At 54.1% G+C, this 21,332-nt stretch overlaps 1 protein-coding gene across 9 annotated transcripts in view; it reads right to left on the minus strand.

The window, feature by feature from the left end:
- LRP5 (LDL receptor related protein 5) overlaps nucleotides 1-21,332 on the minus strand; it is a 107,580-nt gene that overhangs the window by 25,491 nt on the left and 60,757 nt on the right. For all 9 annotated transcript variants that reach the window (XM_067748017.1, XM_067748015.1, XM_067748013.1 and 6 more), the window contains 6 exons: nucleotides 13,971-14,187; nucleotides 11,888-12,177; nucleotides 9,003-9,229; nucleotides 7,555-7,739; nucleotides 2,729-3,052; nucleotides 970-1,169 (listed from right to left, as the gene is read on the minus strand). In XM_067748017.1, the coding sequence (XP_067604118.1) occupies nucleotides 970-1,169; nucleotides 2,729-3,052; nucleotides 7,555-7,739; nucleotides 9,003-9,229; nucleotides 11,888-12,177; nucleotides 13,971-14,187 (1,443 nt within the window). The remainder of the gene's footprint in view (nucleotides 1-969; nucleotides 1,170-2,728; nucleotides 3,053-7,554; nucleotides 7,740-9,002; nucleotides 9,230-11,887; nucleotides 12,178-13,970; nucleotides 14,188-21,332) is intronic.

Genomic DNA, 21,332 nt, shown 5'->3' on the forward strand with positions numbered 1-21,332 from the left:
AGTGTCCTTCCTGGCACGGGTCACAAACACCTAACACAGAAAAGGAGTCAGTTCTGCTAGACTCACGTCTGGAAAACATGTATGCGTCCCCATGCAGTGATGTATCAGGGACAGTTTGAGCAGAGAGCAGGTTTCGCATTCACTTTGCACAACTGCACCCAGGAGAAACCCTAGGCAAGTGCAGAGCACACAGCAGCACCGCACCGAGCAGGGGCCCACAAACACACATGCCTCCAGCGACCCCTAGCCCCCGGGCACTGGGAGCCACGCCATCCACGCCGGGGTTACAACGATACGTCCCATCTCAGACAACCCTCCTTCCGCGTTCCACAAAAACCCACAAGCTGCAACCTTCCGACCCCCACGTCCTCCGCCAGCTTCAGGTCTTTGCAACGTCAGGAGCCGTATCTGCTGCAGCATTTGTGTACCGAACCATTTACCATTCAAAGGACAGGGCCCCTGTATTGCCAGGTTCCTCTCTTTTTTTTCAGTTTGTCACTGATGGCCTTTTGAGGGCTGCACACCTAGCCCCCTTTCCCCCATCAGACCTGTGGTCTGTACTGGGCGATTCTGTACAGTGCAGTGATTTTCAGACACATGTACATTGCATTATAACAGAACTGACTATCCAACTCCCCTGAAATAAAAGATAAATCTAGAATAACCAACATCAACTATCCCTGCACAGAACCACTATGGAAAGGAAAAAAAAACCCCATGGGGTTTGACGCCCACCACTGCTACTTAAACAGCTGCAAAATCCAGTTTCTACACAGAATCACAGTCTAAGGGTCTCACACGGCTCAGCCTTATACCTGGCAATGACATAATCGGAGCCCAATCACCGTTTACCCCAAACTGTGCCCTCTTGGCACCCCCTCTGCTAAGAAAAGGGGGCGGTAGCCTGGGAGCCGCCAGTGCGAGCCCCTCGTGGAAGGGCCCCCCGCGCCCCCCCGAAAGCACACTTACCTGGGTCCCATCGTCCTTGGCTCGTTTGATGTTCTGGCGCCCATCTACCCAGTAGATGAACTTGTCCAGCGGGTCATAGTCGATGGCCTTGACGTTCCTCAGCCCGTGCAGCGGCAGGATGAGGTCTGGGCTGTGCTGGTCATCAGGGATCATTCGGCTGATAGCACACTTCTGGCTGAAGAGCAGGAAGGTGGTGGGTGCTGGAGAGAGGCAAACGGGGGCGGGCGCGCATCAGCGTCTGGGAGCCGAACAGGGAGTGGGGCAGGGAGGACGGCCTTCCATTTTCTGGTAAAAAGTAGATTTGCGTGCGCACCTACGAGATGTACGTGGAAAAAGGCTGGAAAGACACAAAACTGGTTCTTGGGGGTGGACTATGGGTAATTTTATTCTCCATGTTACACGTCGCTGCTGTTTCCATGTTTTATAAGTGTGTGTGTTATTTTAAAACTAGATATCCACTTCTTTTCAGATTATCAAGACTTAAGTCAGAGGGAGGGAAAGGTAGTGAACATCCAGCTCCCACCCATAAGTGTGTGTGATGCTCTGGTGACGGTGGGATTCGCCAGGGGCTTCTACGTGCTCCAGGGAATGGCTGAAAACCGTGTGACGTGAACAGTGACACCGGGAGGGGACACTCCTCAGGGCTGTCGGGACCCAGGATGTGTAGAGGCCACCAGCTGCAGCCACGTCAAGAGTTACAGCTGGGCCACATGAATCCAAGTCACAGCCCTGGGTCTGCCGGCCTTGGGAGCCAGCACCCGAGTCACATCCCCTCTGGGCAGAGGGTGACCTGCACCTCCGCTTGACCCTTCAAGGTTATGGCCCCCAGTGGCAAGGACAACAGGACCAAAGGGAGCCCAAGAGTGGGGAATCCCAGGCTGTGGCCCCAGGCCCATCACATACCAGCCTGGGGCCTCGACCAAGCCCCTTAACCCTTCGAAGCTGTAGGTCCCTCATCCACATAATTGGGCCAAGGAAGCTCAGTCCTCTTAAGGCCCGGGGCTGCGAGAGGCTCACACAATGCCCGGATGACAGAGAGCTTTACGATCTGTCTAGCGCTGCACAGAGGCCGAGTTATAACTAGCTCTCTGCTGATGTCACAGGAGAAAAGCCTGCCAACAGGACACACCTGTTCTCCCTGCGGGCCCATGGGAAAGTCACTCTCAGGCTCTCTGAACCTCGCTTTTCTTAGAATTGAAAGTGAAAAGGCCTACCTCGTTTAGAAGGTCGGTGTGAGGATTACACCGTGGACATGGGGCCACACGCAAGGGGTCAGGGCAGGGACTCTGGAGCCAGCCTGCCTGGATCCAAACCTGGTTCAAGTCTTACCAGCTGTGTGGCCTTGGGTGGGTAACTACACATCTCTGTGCCCAGGGTCCTAGTCTGTGAAATGGGGACAGTGATACTCCCTACCCCATAGGCTGGAGGATTAAGGGCCATAAAAAGCACTTGGAACAATGCCTGGCCCTAGAAGTGGGTGCTCTCCCCCAGGGACTGTTTTTCACATCCAAAGAGCCTCCCATGCGACGTGCCCGCTGAGGGCTTGGACCATCTACTCGTGTCTTGATGAAGCAACAGGTCTTCCACCCAGCCTGAGCCTCCAGGTAACATTAGGCAACATGTGCAGTGCACAACCTGCCCGACTGCCCATGTGCACCAAGGTTTCCCCAGATAAAAAGCTTCTTTCCACCTTAACCGCCAGAGTCAGACTGATGATCTAATGTGGGAGTGAGGGACAGGGGCAGAGCGAGGCACTTACGGCTGCAGTTGCGGCTACTGGGGTCCAGGGTGTAATGTGAGGCACAGCTGCAGCGGTGGCCGCTGGGGACAGCGAGGCACAGCTGCCCACACTGCCCATTGTTGTGCATGCAGTCATTGAGGCCATCCTGGCGGGAGGAGTGGAACACCAGGATGTCCATCACGAAATCCAGGTGGCCCTGGATGAGGGTGCGGTTCCGGCCACTGGTCTTGTCGGCTCGCTCAATGCTGTGCAGGTTCCAGTCTGTCCAGTAGATGTAATCACTGTACTGCGTCAGGCCGAAGGGGTGCGGGAGGTCATCGGCAATCACGACCCGTTCCTGACCTGCGTGGAGACACACGGGTACCGAGTCAGCAATGGCACCGCACGGGCGTCCTGTGGCTGAACCAGTTCAACCTGCAGCCTGGCCACTTGCGTCGGGCTCATAAAGCATGTGACCACTTTGGGAAACGAGCAGGGTCCACTGAGGCTGGATGTGCACCTGCCCTGAGGGCAGGCAATTCCCCTCTTGCAGCACAAGAGAAATGCATGCAGCATCCACCCAAACAACACAGAAGAGAATGTGCACGGCAGCAACTATGTGTAACAGCCACAAACGGGAAACAACCCAAACGTCCGTCAATAGTAGGATGGATTAGGGACTTCCCTGGTGGTCCAGTGATTAAGACTCCGAGCACCCAATGCAGCGGGCCCAGGTTTGATCTCTGGTCAGGGAACTAGATCCCACATGCCGCAACTAAGAGCCCACATGCCACAACTAAAGATCCCGCATACCGCAACTAAGAGATCCCACGTGCCTCAACTAAGACTCAGCACAGCCAAAGTAAAAAAAAAAAAAATAGTAGGATTATTAAAAAATGGTAGGATCTTTGGGACCTCCCTGGTGGCTCAGTGGTTAAGCATCCACCTGCCAATGCAGGGGACGCAGGTTCGATCCCTGGTCCAGGAAGATCCCACATGCCGCAGAGCAACTAAGCCCGTGCGCCACAACCACTGAGCCTGCGCTCTACAGCCTGCGAGCCACAACTACTGAGCTGGCGTGCCACAACTACTGAAGCCCGCACACCTAGAGCCCATGCTCTGCAACAAGAGAAGCCACCGCAAGGAGAAGCCCGTGTACCCCCGCTCGCCGCAACTACAGAAAGCCTACGCGCAGCAACGAAGAGCCAACACAGCCAAAAATAAATAAATAAATTAAATGTAACTTTATAAAATAAAACAAATAAAATGTAACTTTATAAAATAAAAAAATTTTTTTAAAAAGGTAGGATCTTCATACAATGGAAATGATAAAAAAGAATAAAATGATAAAATGATAAAAAAGAATAACAACAATGTGGGCAACTTTCACTGAGTGACAGAATCCAGATGCTGAAGAGCACACTCTGTGCGGTCACAGTGATAGAAAGTTCTAGAACAGCACAGCTAGTACACACAGATAGAAGTCAGGGCAGCACTGACCCGAGGAGGCTGGTGAGATTGACTAAAAGCCTTTTGAGGGCTGGAAACTTCCCTACTTTGATCTGCGTGGGAGCTACACAGGCTATGTTGATGCCTCTGTGTATGCACAAGTATCTGTATGTAAAAATTCTCCAACTTGACTACTTTTTTTTTTTTTTTTTTTTTGCGGTACGCGGGCCTCACTGTTGTGGCCTCTCCCACTGCGGAGCACAGGCTCCAGACGCGCAGGCTCAGCGGCCACGGCTCACGGGCCCAGCCGCTCCGTGGCATGTGGGATCTTCCCGGACTGGGGCACGAACCTGCGTCCCCTGCATTGGCAGGCGGACTCTCAACCACTGCGCCACCAGGGAAGCCCCTTGACTACTTTTTTGTACTTGACTGTATATATATGTCAATAAAAATTTTAAATATTGATAAAATAAAACCTTCTGCCTAGCAGTCTACTACAGTGGTTGAAACCAGGTTCTGGAGTCAGCCTGGGCCCCCTCGCTTCTCCCTTGACCAGCATGTGACCTTGGGAAAGCTATGTAAACTTCTTGACTCTCAGTCTCCCCATCTGAAAAATGGGTATTTGGGGGGGGGGCACGCCATGTGGCTTGTGGGATCTTAGTTCCCCAACCAGGGATCGAACCCAGGGCCACGGCAGTGAAAGCGCCAAGTCCTAACCACTGGACCACCAGGTAAGTCCCAAAATGGTTATTCGTAAGAGTGCCCTCATGGGTATCCATGATAATTAAATGTAATAAATTATGATAAAAAAACAATGAGGTTCGTGATATAATTGTGATAAATATTCAATGAGATCATGCATGTAGAATGGTCAAAATGCCGGCACAAATTAAGTGCTTGATAAAAACTACGTGCAGAAGAACATTCCCCCTCTCCCCCCAAAAGAGGTCATCCTAATCTCCAGGATTTCTGAATATAGTACCTTACACGGCAAACGGGGCTTTGCAGGTGTGACTAAATTAAGGATTTTGAAATGGGGACATGATTCTGGATTATCCCAGTGCACCCAGTGCAAACACTAGCGTCCTTGTAAGAGGGAGCAGGACAGTGAGAGAGAGGCTGGTGGAGGCTATACAGTTGGCTTTGAAGATGGAGGAAGGGCCACAAGTCAAGGATGCAGCCAGCCCCCAGATGATGGAAAAGGCAATGGATTCTCCTCTAGAGCCTCCAGATGGAAGGTAGCCCTGCCCACACCTTGCTTTCATTTGGGAACGCTGGTGCCATTCTCTCGCCAGCAGCAGAGGGCTTGTGAAACGAACCAGGGTCTGATCACATGACCCGCCGAGCAGTTACACGCAGAGCACACACCTGTGTGCACCTGCTGGGACTACTGCGGCAACACGCAGGCTCAGGGCCGCATGAGGGAGGGAGAGCAGGTGCAGGGCCCGGTGACACTCGACAAGTTCTGTCCCTCGACCTGGGCATGGGTTTCTAAGTCTTCACTTGTCAAAGTGTGTGTGTTGTATGAATGCCTCACGTATGCTCTATTTCACAGTAAAAACGGTACCAGTGAAAACATATTGGTGACCTGGGGACATGCTCCTCCTGTACAGGAGTGGGAGAAAGCCAAATGAAAATCATATGTGGCACGATTTGAAATAATGTTTTCAAAATGATTTTTAGAAAGGAAAAAAGTGAAAAAAATCTTCAGAGACGAACAGTTAAAAATATTTGCTTAAAAAATCAATCAAAAAAATTTTGAGACTGGAAAGAAATATGCCAACAGATGAATATACATTATTACTGACTGGTGAAATAATGGATAATTAAAATTTTGCTTCCTGTTTTTCTGCATTTTTAGAAATTTTCTAAGTTGATCATTTTATCATTAGAAAAAAGATAGTTCTGAAATAAAGGTGCTCCCTGACTGCCTGTCACGCACACGCTGTCCGCCCCCACTCCACCCCGGGCCCTGGACTGGGACTCGCAGTGGACTTTTCCAACAACAACGATCATTAACTAAACACTCAGAGGGCAGTGACTGTGCTCCAGACTTGATGAGAAGTGCCTTCAGTTAATTCTCACAGTAGCAGCTGTAGGAGGAAGGGACCATCGGCATTAGAGGACCGAGGCACAGAAAGGTTAAGTCACCTGGCTCAAGTCACACAGCAAATGGCAAGGCCAGGAATGCAACCAGGATGGCGGGGCCCCAAGTTCACGCTCCATGCCCACTCGTGCCATGCCAGGCAACATTCCCACCTTTCCCTTGCCCGGGGCCTCCCCTGTTATTAACCAAGTGCTCCCTACACGTCTACGCCATTCAGTGGGAATACGGCTGAAAACGGCCTGACTGGACGCACACGACCACCCTCAATCTGCAGAGTCGAGGGGGTTTCCAGGGTTGTTGCTGCTTTTCCTCCCAGTGTGTCTTTACTCTGGGGTAATCAGGGAGCTTGATTATTTCGGGCAACCACAGCTGTGCTGTGACTGGTTTCCCACCTGGCACCAGCCTCTTGTAATTCCCTGTGGGGCTGGGGGTGGCAGTCTCAAAGACACATTCAAGCCTTGCTCTTGGCCTCATACACCAGGACAGTCAGCATGCAGGGTGGGTGCAGCCCGCCGCAAGCAGAAACCAGGCCACTGAGCTTCTAGTCCTGGCTCTGCTCACACAGTACCTGGGGACAAGCCGTTCGGCCCACCTATGCCTCAGTTTCCTCATCTGTAAAATGGGCACAACCACACCCACCACAGGTGGCGGCAGCAGCAGTGATTAGGAAGGAAGCCAAATTCTCTCGGTCGCACAGGGCAGCCCCATCATGTGGTATCACCCAGGGGAGCTAATATAACCACCCCCTGCAAGAAGTCCAGAGTCATGTGATTTCCAGGCTCAAATCCTGCCCTCACCGCTGGGTGGCTTGGAGCGAGGGTTTCTTTGTTTTTGTTTTTAATCTAATCCCAGGTGTTGAGTGGTCCCAGAACAATGCCTAGCGCCCAGTAGATATTCAGGGTCAGATGGGGCTGTAGCACGTGGCCGTGGGGTCTGAGTGGCACCCTGTGACCTCACACAAGTCCCACGACCTCCGTGGGCCTCAGTTTCGCCATCAACGAAAACCTACGCTCTGTGGTGTAGGGTCAAATTAGAATCCTGGCACGGGGTTGGCCGGGACCCGGCTCTCAGCTGGTGTGTAGGGAACAGCTGTCACTGGGGTCTCTATTGACACATCTACAGCGACAGCACCAGGGGCGGAAAGGGACAACCCTCAGGAGGGGGCGAGGCTGGGTCAGCACCCGGGGCGTGGCCGCACCTCCTGTGGGGCTCGGGCCTGGCGGGCCCAAGGGCACAGCGCCATGGGGGCTGAGCATGGCCAACGCCGGGGCAGGGACGCCCCCTCGCGGCAGGACGCACCGGCCCTCACCCAGCATGTTGGATGACTCAATCATGTTGGTGTCCAGGTCCGTCCAGTAGAGACGCTGGTCGGCGTAGTCGATGGTGAGGTCGTTGGCCCGGCCCACCTTGTCCACCAGCGTCACGCAGTTGGTCCCGTCCATGAAGGCCCGCACGATCCTGGGCTTGCCGCCCCACTCGGTCCAGTAGATGTAGCTGGAAGACATGGGAGCAGGGCGGGGCAGGCTCAGGCACGGCCACCCTCACGGCAGGGCAGGGGGCACACCTGCCGCCATCTCCTCGGCTGTGCCGATGGCATCCCTGCAGGAAGCAGGGAAGAGGTGAGACCCTCGGAGGCCCCTCCACCCCACCATCCCTCTGGGAGCAGTCACGGAGCTACATGCTGCCTCCTGGGGTCCCACAGCAGCCCCCCTGCAAGCTAAGCCCTGATATTCCCATTCGGGTGCACAGACAGGGTGACCGTGCAACACGACATCCAGGCTGGGACACCTGTGTCAGGGACAAACGCTAACTAAGCTGGACAGGATGCCAGGGTGAACCGGGACGGGCAGGAAGCACGTGGGCAAATCGGGGCGCACAGTCTCCTCTCCTTAAAGAAGGTAGAAAACAAGACGCTGAGGCCAACAGGCATCGTAGGGTCAGGACTCGAACTCAGCTCTGCCGTCTCCACCAACGGGTCCTCCCTCCTCTCTCTTCAGCAGTGGCTCCGGGGAAGGAATCCCCATTCCAGAATTGTGTACGTTTTACTGGTTCTTTCGCTAAAACCTGGACCTTTCTTTTTGTTCTGCCGAAATCTTCCCTTCCCTGAAAGAGCACGTGGCAGGCAGGGTTCGGAGCGCTCCCTACACACCACTGATGCTTTATGGGTTGAGCACTGAGCGCAGAGGAAGACTCCACCCTGGCCTCTCTGGCCCCAGGGCAGGGCCCCCAGGCTGCCTGACACATAAAAGCATGTGCCTTGCAAGCTTGCAAGGTGGGTTTTAAACCGCCGCTAAGTGGCCAGCAAGAAGCAGGAGGGGAGAAGCCCAGGACAGGAGCCTAGAAAGGACTGCATGGGACTTCCTGGCCCAGCCCTGCTCTAACCAGTTATGTGACCTTCAGTAAATCACTGAGCTTCTCTGAGCCTCAGTTTCTGCATCTGTAAAATCACCCGCCCCTTGCAGGGCCCCTGGACGCCCAGATGAGATGACCCCTCTGGGAGTGCCCAATGCGGTGCCTGATACAGAGGCTTCCCTTCCTGCCTGCTGCTCTGGGCCCCAGTGTCCCCTCTATGAAATGAACCAGATGACCTCCAAGGGTCCCGCCGGCCCCGGCCACCTCAAAGCTAGTAGTGGTCGTTACTGCTCCAACCGCAGAGCGCCAGGTGGGCAGCCGTCTGCCGCGGCCTCAGGTCATCAAGGCACTGGCTGGTGTAGAGAGGTGACGGGGACACGCCTGCTGGACAAAAATGGTCCTTACCCTTTGGTGGGGTCCAGGGCCAGCGACCTCGGGTTGTCCAGATCCCTCCACACAAGGACCTGCCGGAACTGCCCGTCCAGCCGGGCCACTTCGATCCTATTGGTCCCGGTGTCCGCCCAGTAGAGGTTCTTGCCCATCCAGTCGACGGCCATGCCTTCCGGGTAGTCGAGGCCAAACTCGATCACGTGCTCCACGGAGCTCCCGTTCATGAAGGCCCGGCTGATGGTCTGGGAGCAGGTGAGGAGGAAAGGGACACGGTTAGAAACCAGAGTTTCTGCAGATGTCTCCTAGAGCAACTACTGATCACACCTGGGACCAAATCACCAACATTCGAGGTTTTATTCTTTTTATTTCTTTTATATTTTATAAGTTTTTCCCAACATTTGAGTTTTTGAAGGAACATTTGAAAAGCAGCAAAATACAACCTTTTTAGAAGAAACAATTTGGTAATATATATAAAATATATACTTCATTTAAAGATATGTAAAAATATTTTATATAATAGTATATAATTATAAAAATATATCATTATATATAGGCTATATTATATATATATATATATACATATGTATCATGACCCTTCAAAATAGTTGTAACCTTAAAAAAAAAAATCACTGTATCCTTTCACCCAGTAATCTTCCTCCTGAAACTTTATCCATAGGAATGAAAACACAGAAGAGGCTTTACCCACAGAGATGCCTGTTCCTGTGGTATCATTTGGAGTCGGAAAAAACTGGAAGAACATTTAAAATAAGGGAACGGGGCTTCCCTGGTGGCACAGCGGTTGAGAGTCCGCCTGCCGATGCAGGGGACACGGGTTCGTGCCCCGGTCCGGGAAGATCCCACGTGCCGCGGAGCGGCTGGGCCCGTGAGCCATGACCGCTGAGCCTGCGCGTCCGGAGCCTGTGCTCCGCAGCAGGAGAGGCCACAGCAGTGAGAGGCCCGCGTACCGCAAAATAAGAAAAATAAATAAAATAAGGGAACGGTTAAGTATGATAAGGAATATATGATAAGGAATATTCTACACGTTTAAAGAATTATGTTAAAGAGTTTGTAACAGGCTGATAAAATACCTGTTATAATGAGATGTGGAAAAAACCAGGATACAGGATTCTACGTAGCATATGATTGTGATTATGAGAAATACTAACATAGGGAAAAACTCAAAGGAAATACAGTAAAATGACATCAGTGGCTGACTTGGGATGGTGGGGACGTAGGTGTTTTTATTTTCTTCTTTGTGCTTTTCTGTATAATATACTTTTCTCTCTTTCTACAATGAACCCTGTGACTCTTAAAATCAGAAAAATCTTTAAGAGCCATGTAATACCAACAGTAGAATAAAAGATAGGCGATTAAACTGTTTGGGTTGTCCGGTGCTTTAGAACAGGGGTCAGCAGACCTTCTCTGTAAATATTTCAGGTGTCACAGGACATGTGGATCCGTTACAACCTAGTGGCACAAAAGCAGGTGCAGACGATCCATGAGCAAGTGGGCACCAGTGTGACCCAATAAAACTTTATCGGCAAAACACAGAGGCCAGTCCACGGACCAGTATGCCAAACCCTGCTTTAGAAGATGAAAGAGGCTTTCCTGTATTCATCCAGGATGTTTATGTTAGCATCCGGAACAAAGAAAGAGCTTGCTAAGTAAGTGGGCACTCGTGAGGGAGTGGGTGGGGTGAATCGAAAAATACACGGACACACAACCACTCTAGAAATGGCCACCTGTGTGTCCACTGGACCTGCTCATTGTAATCATTCATGCTTGTTCATTAACACAGGTTCACTAATGTTCTAATGGTGTGAATCGAGTTACGATAAATATTATAGTTCTTTTATTTTTTTAAATTTTTTAAATTTATTTATTTTTTTGGCAGCACTGTGTAGCTTGCAGGATCTTAGTTCCCCGACCAAGGATCGAACCTGTGCCCCCTGCAGTGGAAGTGCGCAGTCCTAACCAGTCCTAACCACTGGACCACCAGTCCAGTGGTTATAGGGAATTCCCTATAGTTCTTTAAAAAAAAACCAAAACTTTTTCTACAAGGGAATACTACTCAGCCATAAAAAAGAATGAAATGTTGCCATCTGCAACAACATGGATGGACTGGGAGGGTATTATGCTAAGTGCAATAATTCAGACAGAGAAAAACAAATACTGTACGATATCACTTATAAGTGCAACCCTAAAAAATACAACCAACTAGTGAATACAACAAAAAAGAAGCAGATTCACAGATACAGTGGTTACCAGTGGGGAGAGGGAAGGGGGAGGGGCAACGTCACGGTAGGAGAGTAAGAGGTACAAACTATTAGGTATAAGATAAGCTACAAGGATATATTGTACAACACGGGGAATGTAGCCAGTATTTTATAATAACTATAAATGGAGTATAACCTTTAAAAATTGTGACTCACTCTATTGTGCACCTGTAACTTATATTGTACAGCAAGTAAACTTCAATTTTAACAAACCATTAAAAAAACAAGGGACTTCCCTGGTGGTGCAGTGGATGGGACTCCATGTTCCCAACACTGGGGGCCCGGGTTCGATCCCTGGTTGGGGAACTAGATCCTACATGCATGCCGCAACTAGGAGTTCGTATGCCACAACTAAGGAGCCCGCATGCCACAACTAGGAGTTCATATGCCACAACTAAGGAGCCCACGTGCCTCAACTAAGGAGCCCATGTGCCACAACTGGGGAGCCCCTGAGCTGCAGCTGAGGCGCCCGCCTGCTGCAACTAAGACCCCACACAACCAAATAAATAATTTTTTTTTTTTTTTAAAAAAGGAAGAAAACCTTTTTTCAGCCTCTGAGGCGATACCATCACCAGGTAGGTATAAACGGGAAAGGTACACAGGGAGGACTCCCAGCTGCCGTACCTTCAGGCTGACGTCAGTCCAGTAGATGTGATGGTTGGACACGTCAAAGTCCAGGGCAGAGGCCTCCTTGACGCCCGTGAGCGGGATGGCCACGTCGTTGTTATTGGTGTCCAGAGAGATCCTGTGGATGGCGGCCCGGCTGGTGAACACGAGGAAGGCCTCGGGGACGATGCAGGTCTTCATGTCACTCAGAAGCTCCAGGCCGATGGGGCAGCCGCACTTGGCGGCGCGGGGCGTGAAGAAGCACAGGTGGCTGCAGCCCCCATTCCTGTCTGCACACGGGTTGGTCCCTGGACGGAAAGACACAGGCTCTAGACGCCAGAGGCCCAGCAAAGAGGGGGTGGGCAGTGGCTCCACGGTTGTACGAGGCTTCATTTCTGCCAGACGTCACACAGGGACAGCAGGTGGGTGGATGGAAACCCAGGGCCTCCCCAGGCACGGGGAAGGCACGTAACAACGGCTGGCTCTGGGCCCAGGGCATCTCCGCACTTGGACTCCTCCATCCTCATGGCGACCTGGGGACAATCGCACCCCCTGCCGTCCCCACCCCGCCGGGCCTGGACTCCCGGCCTGCTGACCGGACCGCAGCCCGAGACGCCACCCAGACAGTTCCTCCTCCCGTTTCCGGCACTCTCGGTGCCCTCGAACTCAGATGCACCCAGGACGGCCAAAGGCGCCTCTTTCTCATTGTAGCAGACTGTACTTAGCATTCGTGTATTTTTGGCCAGGCCGTTAGTCTCACTCATCTGCTGCAGTGCTGTTAAAATTGGCTTTAATTTAGTGTTAAGTATTTCAGCTAGAAAAAGAATCCTCTCCCCCATCTTTCCCAGTAAATCCCTACATGAGAGAGAGAGAAAGAGGGAGGGAGGGGTCCAATTTCTCAACTTTAAATCACACCCAATGGATATATCATGTTTCTTACCTCTAGGGTTTTCTTTTTTATTTTTCAGACACTCACTAACCGGGGGACCTCACGTTCCACAGTGGATGAGGAACGTGTTTTCAAAGGCGCTGGTAAACTGAGTGTGTTGATTCCATCGCCTTGTCTCAGGAGTGCAGGTTGTGACTAAAGGCCTCTCCCGGAGACCAAGATGCACTAGATCCCCCCAGGGTCTCCGCCCACGGCCTCCCCTCCAGGCCTCTGCTCAGCTGTCCCTTCTGCCGGGCAAACCCTGACCCCCACCTGCTCCCTAACTTCCAAGCTCAAGTGCCCTCCCTCGTATTTTAAAGTCAGGCATCCCTCTAACACCTCAACTGTAGTCACCAGCCTGGCAGCAGAGCTAACTAAGGGGTGTCTCACCCACTAGACTTAAGGGCAGGCACTGGGGCCTCTCTGGTCCTTCCTCCCTCCCTCCCTCCAGCAAAGGGTTGCTGAGTGTCTCTGATGTGTAGGTGCAGTGCTGGGTGCAGGGCCCCAGCTGGGGACAGGGTCCCTGCCGCCACAGAGCCCACAGTCCCGTCCCCCCATCTGTCCTCCCACCACAGCTGGACACCACTGTTCCCAGTGTAGCCTGTCGACCTGCACTGGGAATCATATTTATAAAGAGGCAAATCCTTGTGTTAAGGGAGCTTTCTGCAGATCCTGGCTTTCAGATAAAAGGTGTGTGCTTGAGGGTCCAGGCTGTCACACTGGACAACAACCACAGCTCAGCCCAGCCACGAGGTCAAGGCAGACCCGGGCATGAGTCCTGAGCTCGGCCACCCATTAGCTACACGGCTTTGCCACCCTCTCCCCAGCGCAAATAGGGCCACATCGTAATTCACGTAGAGAGCTGCTCTGGGCACTACGGCACTTAGCCACAGCCTCGCACGCAGCAGGCGCTCCGCAAGTGTTAGCCCTCGTGAGAACAATTATTGCCAGCAGTGCCCAGTCACCATGCCTGGTCGATACCCCACCCCCATGCCACTGGTCCTGGACCAATATTCTCACCATCTCCTGTGCTGTCCAGCCCCAGAGTGGTGCCCCAGCCGGTCACTTACACCCCCCCCGGCTTTGGCCTCCAACTGGGCTGCCTGTGGACCAAAAGGGCAGCCACGAGCCTGTGGCATGGCTGACCCATGGCTGGAGGCTGACCCGACTCACCGACGGCCTTGGCCACATTCACAGCCTTGAGCCCCATCAGGTCGGGCAGCTGGTCGATGATGACGTCCCGGCTTGCCTTGACCTTGTGCACGCGCTCGATGCTGCGCCGCTGCCAGTCGGTCCAGTAGATGAAGTCCCCCAGCAGCGTGAACCCGAAAATGTGTGGGAGCTTGTCCTCCAGGAGCGTCCGCCTCTTTGTCCCATCGATGTTGATCACCTGCAGGATGGCAGACGTAGGGCTGAACCAGCCTCGGGCCTGAACTGCCTGGAACAGGACGGGCCCCAGCAGCGTCTGCGCCTGGCGAGGCCACCTAACAAAGCCACGGCTCACTGGGGCAGCTGGATGAGTGATGTTTTCAGTGATGGGGCCATTCAGGGGCTCTTCCCCACTGCCTCCCCTACCTGGGGGTGGGCGCTGGGCTGAGAGGGGCAGGCAAGACAAACAGGTGTCCTCTCTCTCGCCATTGCTGATCGACTAGCAGTAGCTGCCTGGGATACCAAGGTGTGGGTCTCCGACCCGGGATGGGCTCATTGATTAGTAATGTCTGCCAAGATGCAGAACGGGGAGGCACCAGTTCACACCCTTGACGCGGAGCTCAGTTCCAAAAGGCTGGACAGCCAACGTACTGCAAGCCCTGGGCAAAGCCTCCCACTTGTCTGTGGACTAATTTCTTGCTCGGTCAGCACCAGGTGAACTCTGAGGACGCTTCTGGGTCTAAGTCTGAGCCTACAGCTCTAAGATGCTTTCCAACACCAGACACACTAGTGGCTGTTTACTCTGAGATGTAAAAGCTAGATCTTTTTCTTGAAGAGTCGGCACTGATTAAAAGCATCAACCACAAAAGCCACAGAGGAGAAAACTACTATCAAACGTAAAAACGCCTTAACCAACTGAAACACACAATCAGGATAAGATGTGGTTGTGATGACAGATGACCCTGTAGGAGCTGATGTGAAAAACAAGATAAAAATGTAACATCCAAATTCTCCTGGCTCTCAAGCCAGGATGAAAGAGACATGATGAATTAAAGGCAAGTCTCAACAGGTCTCCTGCAACCGGATTATATTTCCAGCTCATCAGAAAGGCTACAAACCTTCAGGTTTGCAGGTGGCAGACACAAAAGACAGATCGGGTGTGTGCTGAGCAGAAAAGACTTTGGTCCTCTGTTGTTGGACAGCACAGGACAAAACTGCTGGCCCAACCAGGAGTAGCAGGCAGCTCTGGGTCCTACAGCCAGGGGTCCCACCCCAGCTCTGCCCCACAGCCAAGTCCCTCTGCATCCCACATGGACCTCAACCTCTCTACCTGTAACTGAGGGTAGCAGCTAAACTCACCCTGGAGGGACTTCCCTGGTGGTCCAGCTGTTAAGACCCCACGTTCCCAATGCAGGGGGCCTGGGTTTGATCCCTGGTCAGGGAACTAGATCCCACATGCCTCAAGTAAGAGCCCGCAAGCCACAACTAAAGATCCCGCATGCCACCGTGAAGATTCCACGTGTTGCAACTAAGACCCAGTGCAGTCAAATAAATAAATGAATATTAAAACATAAATAAAGTCACCCTGGGAACTTAACCGAAGAACAGTGGCTGGGCCCCAACCTGGGGCAATTACACCAAACTGGAAGGCCAGGTACGAGTCCTGAAAGCAGCTCCCCACAGGTGGCTCCAATGAGCAGCCCAGATGAGAACACCGGATGGGATCCTGTCCTGTACCACGAGCTGGAGTGTAGACCTTGGGCTGTAGGATCTCCGTGCGGAGCTCTGGGCACCAGGCCTGGCCCACTGGTCAGCCATACAGGGCAGGTGATAGATTACCAGCAGGTGCTGGTTCCGGCTTCGGCCCCACAAGAGGAAGGCGACATAAAGGCGATGAACACACGCTTCGCACAGAACTCAGACGTGGGGAGGGGTCTCGCCTGGGATTCCCGCCGAGGAGGCGCACAGCAAGAGAAAGAGTGTCTCTAACAACACACAGCCCGTGAGAGGCAGGGCTCAACCCCCTGCTCCTTCCTTGACACAGAATAACCAGGGCTGGGTGCTGGGGGCGGGGGCGGGCAGAATGGTAGAGGTAGGACATGATCGCTATAAAGAGAGCACCCACATCTGGAAAATAAAGACTCCACCTTTTATAAACCAAAATGCCAACAGCATCTCTTGAAGAGATTTTTCTCATCCTTCTCTATGTCCACATTTTCTTTATTTCCTTTAACAGCTCAATTCCAGACATAAATAAGTGCATGTGCTATTGACTGAGGGGAGGAAGTACATGTTCCTCAGCTTAGGAAGGATGAAAGTGAGCCCGCAGAGGACAAGGGGCCAGATGTGGGGGGCGGGGAGACAGCCGCTGGCCAGCAGCAATCCCTCCCCCAACCTCTGTCCCCACACACACCCTCGCCCCACCCTCTGGTTGCCCAGAACAAAGTGAGGAGGGTGTGAGCTGCTCCTCCCCGGGCTGGGCTGGCGGGACCCACCGCAAGGACAGAACCTTGGCTCTGGGCTGGCAGGGCCTCCCTCTGCCTCGGAAGCCCCTCCCTCACCCCATCCCACTTTGAACGATTACAGACCCCATGAAACACCTCTCAGGCCCTCCAACTTGGGAGGACAACAAGACTCTAACACTTGAGAAAATAAATGGTCCCGAAGCGGCCTTTTTACGGCAGCTTTCAACACACCTTGACCAAATCCAACACATCTGTAGAAGTAACTCTGCTGGACCAGGCCTTTCCCAAATCCTGGAGCAGACAAGTAGGACCTGTGTACAGGGAGCACACGTGTCAACCCCCCCGTCCCCAGGCTCCCTCTGGGGCCAACTCGGGGGCCTCCCCCTTTCCTGGGCCCTGAGCGGAGCCCAGAAAGAACAGAATCGAATCTGGGCCGCCTGATAACACGGGAGCCGGGAGAGAGCACAGGAGGCGGATTGCCGGGGACAGGGGCTGGCAAGCTGCTTCTGAAAAGGATCGTAAATACCTTCAGCTTTGAGGCCATAAGGTCCCTGTCGCGATAAAGCAGCCACCGAGGGTGCCTAAAACAAGCGCGAGTGTGTTCCAATAAAACTTTATTTGTGCAAACAACAAAAATTAAAAACAAAAAACCTGGAAGTTCATATAATTTTCACATGTCACGAGATACCATTCTTTTGATTGTTTTCAATCACTTAAAAATGTAGGGACTTCCCTGCGGTCCAGTGGTTAGGACTCTGCGCTCTCACTGCCGAGGGCCTGGGTTCAATCCCTGGTCGGGGAACTCAGATCCCACAAGCTGTGCAGCGCCGGGAAAAAAAAAAAAAAAGTGTAAAAACCACCGTGCGTTTGAAAGTGGCACAAACATAGTCATTCTGGCCTCCGGTCCACGGGTTTCAACCCCTGCTCAAGAAGTTCCCCTGCCCTTGATTTTCAGGAGAGGAAACTAGATACCTCCAGGAAGTTATATCAAAATGGTCAAGCCAGGTGCCGAAGGCGCCCGAGTGCCAGCCAGCCTTGCTGTCCGACCTTTTGGCCTCCGCCCTCCTGTGCTCGGCTGACTCCACACACCAAGCCCAGGTCTGGAGTGGGGTAGAGGCAGGGCAAGCAGAGCACACATCCATCCCCTGGCCAGCTCATCACACGACCCGCAGATCAACAGCTGCGTGATGCGCAGAAGGGTGGGCAGACCCCAGAGAAGCCCGCCCTCAGCCGTACTCCAAGAGGCAGAACCCACAGCTGCGGGGTCTGCACGGCCACCCACAAAACAGTAGACCCCAAAAAGTCACCTGAGGTGCAATCGCCTTACACCGAATCCTCTGTTTCTACTGACTTGGCCGTGCAAAGAGGCGAGAGCCCAAGACCAACCCTTTGAAAGCACACGTTTAAAGAAAAAAAGAGTTCTGTTCTCTGATGGAACAATTATACTCAGACACAAAGCCCCAAATTAAAACTGCTCTGGTTATTGTTTCACGTAACAAAAGAGATCTTACACACCCGCACAGCTTGTGGCCCCGCTGCCCGGAAGCCCTGCACCCTTCTCCCCCAGGGCTCATGGACCCGGACACACAGCCAATCCGTCACTCCTGCAATGAGTGTTTATTCTGTTCGTGCTGGAAGTCACCTCCATCGACTCAGGAAATGTCAGGAACAGGGGGACGGATGTATTTTTAACTTCTCAGGCTGTGATTCATCCTTGGCCCGCCTGCTCCACCGGGTGTGTCACTCCCCACCGGGTACTCCCCATGAATGCTTAACCCTGACAGTAGACGGCCACCAGCAGATGGCGGCTGCGAGGGACACAACCTCCCCGTGGTCCCGGCCGAGGAAGACATGGCGGGGGGGGGCTGCAGAGAGCCCAAGTGACCCCCGGGGCCTCCAACGAGTACAAGGCAAGCCACACACAGGTGACACTTCCTGCCCCAGAGACGGGCCAAACAGCCTGGACTACGGGTCGACCTGCAAAACTTCTTCTTCCATCCTCGGGGCGGGGAAACAGCTGGGGAGGAAGCTTTAGAAAGACAGCTCCAGTCCGCAAAGGGCAAGGCCCGAGCCTGCTCTTACCCAGGAATGGCTAAAACTGCCATCCAGAGACCTGCCTGATCACTGTGTGAGCACAAGGGTGTTTAAACGCTTTGCCTATTTCAGGATTAATAACGGGCACCGTTCCTCCCGCTACTCTAGAAACAGAAGGAAATAGACAGGATATACACAAGTCAGTGAGAGGAGAAGGCAGGGCTTCAGAACCAACGCGGCTGGAAAAGCTGCTAGGGTGCTGTCAGGGGAGTTTGAACGACCCGCCCCCCCGCCCCCTGGGCCCCCATCCTCTCTGCTCGGCGTCCCTCTAGAACACTGACCCCCTGACGGGCTGCGGTTGTCCCGGTCACTGCTGTCTGTATCTCCCCTTCTAGAACACTGACCCCACCAGGGCATGGGTCTGTCCTGTGCTGCTTTTCCAGCACGAGGTGACATTCAGTGAGTGCTGCAGGATGAACAGATGCTCGCCCAGGGGCGGGGAGGGGGGTTGAGGGAAAGAGGCAGCACGAGCTACGACAGGACAGGAGTTCCACTCAGGGACGATCCGACAGGCAGCTGTGGGGAAGGAGGATGCAAGGACGGGCCGGTGAGGGGAAGTGGGGGACAGAGAGAGTGGGGGAAGGCCTAAGAGGGAGAGGTCGCTTCTGATGCAGACCCGGTGTGTCCTGACTCCCTGCCAGGGGATCAGCACAGAGACCCCAGTTCAAGCCCAGAGAGCTCCCGCCTGCTTTGGGAGACATGGCCGCTCACAAACAAGTGAAAAGATGATGATGACTCCATAGCTAAGTGAGAGCACAAGCCCTGCATAGATGTGGAAGGCCTTACAGCCTCTGGCTGGGAGAGGCAGCCTCCAGGCCAGAACCAGGATGTTGCTGTTTTGGAAAGGAAGACCCTACACCGTGTGGCCAAGTGCGTGGATGAGGTGAGCAGCTCCCATATGTGAGACCGTGGCATGTGGCGGGAGGCGGCTCAGGCTTCCGAGGGAGAGGGCTGGGGGCAGCTGGGCACGTGGGCTCAGGAAAGAGCTCCGGATGGAAGAATCTGCTTGGGAGAGGACCCACGCTGGGCTGTCATGGGCCCAGCACCTGCCAAGAAGCTGGTCAGAGGGAGAGGAGGGAAGTGCAGGGCCCGAGGGGCCATCAGTTAGAGACAGAAGAGGGAGACAGTGAGTCCGAGTTACTTTTACCAATAAAGTTGAACCCTGTGGCACAAGGCCGAAGAGCTGTGGCAGGTTGGAGGAGGAGAGGACACGCTCTTGGGTTGGGAGCCTAGCTGGGCAGGGAGGGGGAGGGGGAAACACGCAAGCAAAGGGCGAGAGGCCGGGTCCTGAGGATGTGGCTGGAGCCACGGGAAAGTCTAAGCACCTGTGGGCAGGAACCTCTAACCCCAAGGGCTCTAGACTCAGGAAGAGGGTTAAGGAGGTGCCCCAGGGAACCCCCAGACCAAGAGGGTGCGAAAGCAGGGAGCAGAGAGGCAGCTCTGTGGGTGCAGAAAGAGGCGGGGGCTACACCCATGTCCACCCCACACGGTTCCAACCTGCGCCATGTCAGGACTGCCCTGGCGGTCCATCCCTGGTCCCTGAGGACGGGGAGGGGACCTCAGGGCTGCCTTCCAGAGTGAGCCAGCCCCGGGCCCACCCCCACCCCCAGACGGGGAGCCACCCCGAGCTAATCCCCCGAGGGGCTGCCAACCCGAGGCTGGCCTGAACCCGCTGTCCAGGATGCCGTCACAGGCAAGGCGGCAGGAGGCCCACCTGGAGGGCGGCGCGGCCCTGCCCGCAGTCCGGACTCGGTTGCTCAAATCCATCTATGTGCCAGGACCGCCGTCCAGAGGAATCCCCACTTCGTGGACTCGGCCCTCTAGACCTTTGTTCTCCTCTCAGCTTGTCGGGGTATCAGCCACAGCTGCCCTGGGAAGTCATTTTCGGGACGGGCGGGCGAAGCGGGAACCTGACTGATGCCTCTTCAAAGGGAAGCCGGTGGACACGGCGTGGAGCTCCTTCCTGCCGGCGCCTGCGCTCGGAGCCAGGCCACGCGCACAACCACGCGGAACAGAATCGCTTCTCCCATCCAAAGCAACCCGGCAAGATATGCCCAAGAAACACGCTCAGGCTCCTTAGCATCTGTCTCGGGCATAACGTCTTAGAGACGTGACCACTGCTGGAAGCGTGTCCCGTCGCTGTGCTGACCTGGAAGAGCCCTCCCCTGACCGTCCCCCGGCCTGGAGTCTGACTGAGTCCTCAGGAAAGGAGACACGGCCCCTTGCCCTCGGCTATTCCCCCGAAGCCCATGGAATCCACCGTGACCCCAGCAGGGGCTTCTGCACCTGGGCTGGTGGCCTGATCCCAAGGTTCATGTAACATGTACCAGAGGAGCATCTGTTGGGCGTATGTACCAAGGTGACCCAGCACCTGGTGCAGAGCTGACGCCCACTGGGTGTTCAGCAGCAAACCCTGAGGCCCGAGTAGGGGGAGGGTGTCCACAGCAGGAACACGTGGGCAAGTCCCCAGGCATGCTCGGGCCACCTCCAAGAAGCTCACCCTGGGGCATTTCACCACCGAAAAGAATGCCAGAAGGGTCTGCCCTGGGCTCCGGGCTTGACTCCAAGAAGCCGCCATGACCTAATGCCCCTGCGATTCATCAGGGCGCTTCCCACCCTTGGAGTTCACACGGAGAACCACCTCTATGTCCGTCCATGTCCGTGGCTTCCCTGCGGCAGGGGCGGAGGGAGAGTCCAGCACTAACCCCGAAGCCGGGGTCAGCTCTGGACGTGTGGGCAGGCGGCCTAGGTCAGCGTTCCCAAAGTGTGTGCCACCGGAGCCACAGCACGGAAAGAAAGGGGGCCGTAGATCGTGTAGTTGGAGAAC

The sequence above is a fragment of the Pseudorca crassidens genome, chromosome 9 (genome assembly GCF_039906515.1).
Source record: "Pseudorca crassidens isolate mPseCra1 chromosome 9, mPseCra1.hap1, whole genome shotgun sequence".
NCBI classification, from domain to species: Eukaryota; Metazoa; Chordata; class Mammalia; order Artiodactyla; family Delphinidae; genus Pseudorca; species Pseudorca crassidens.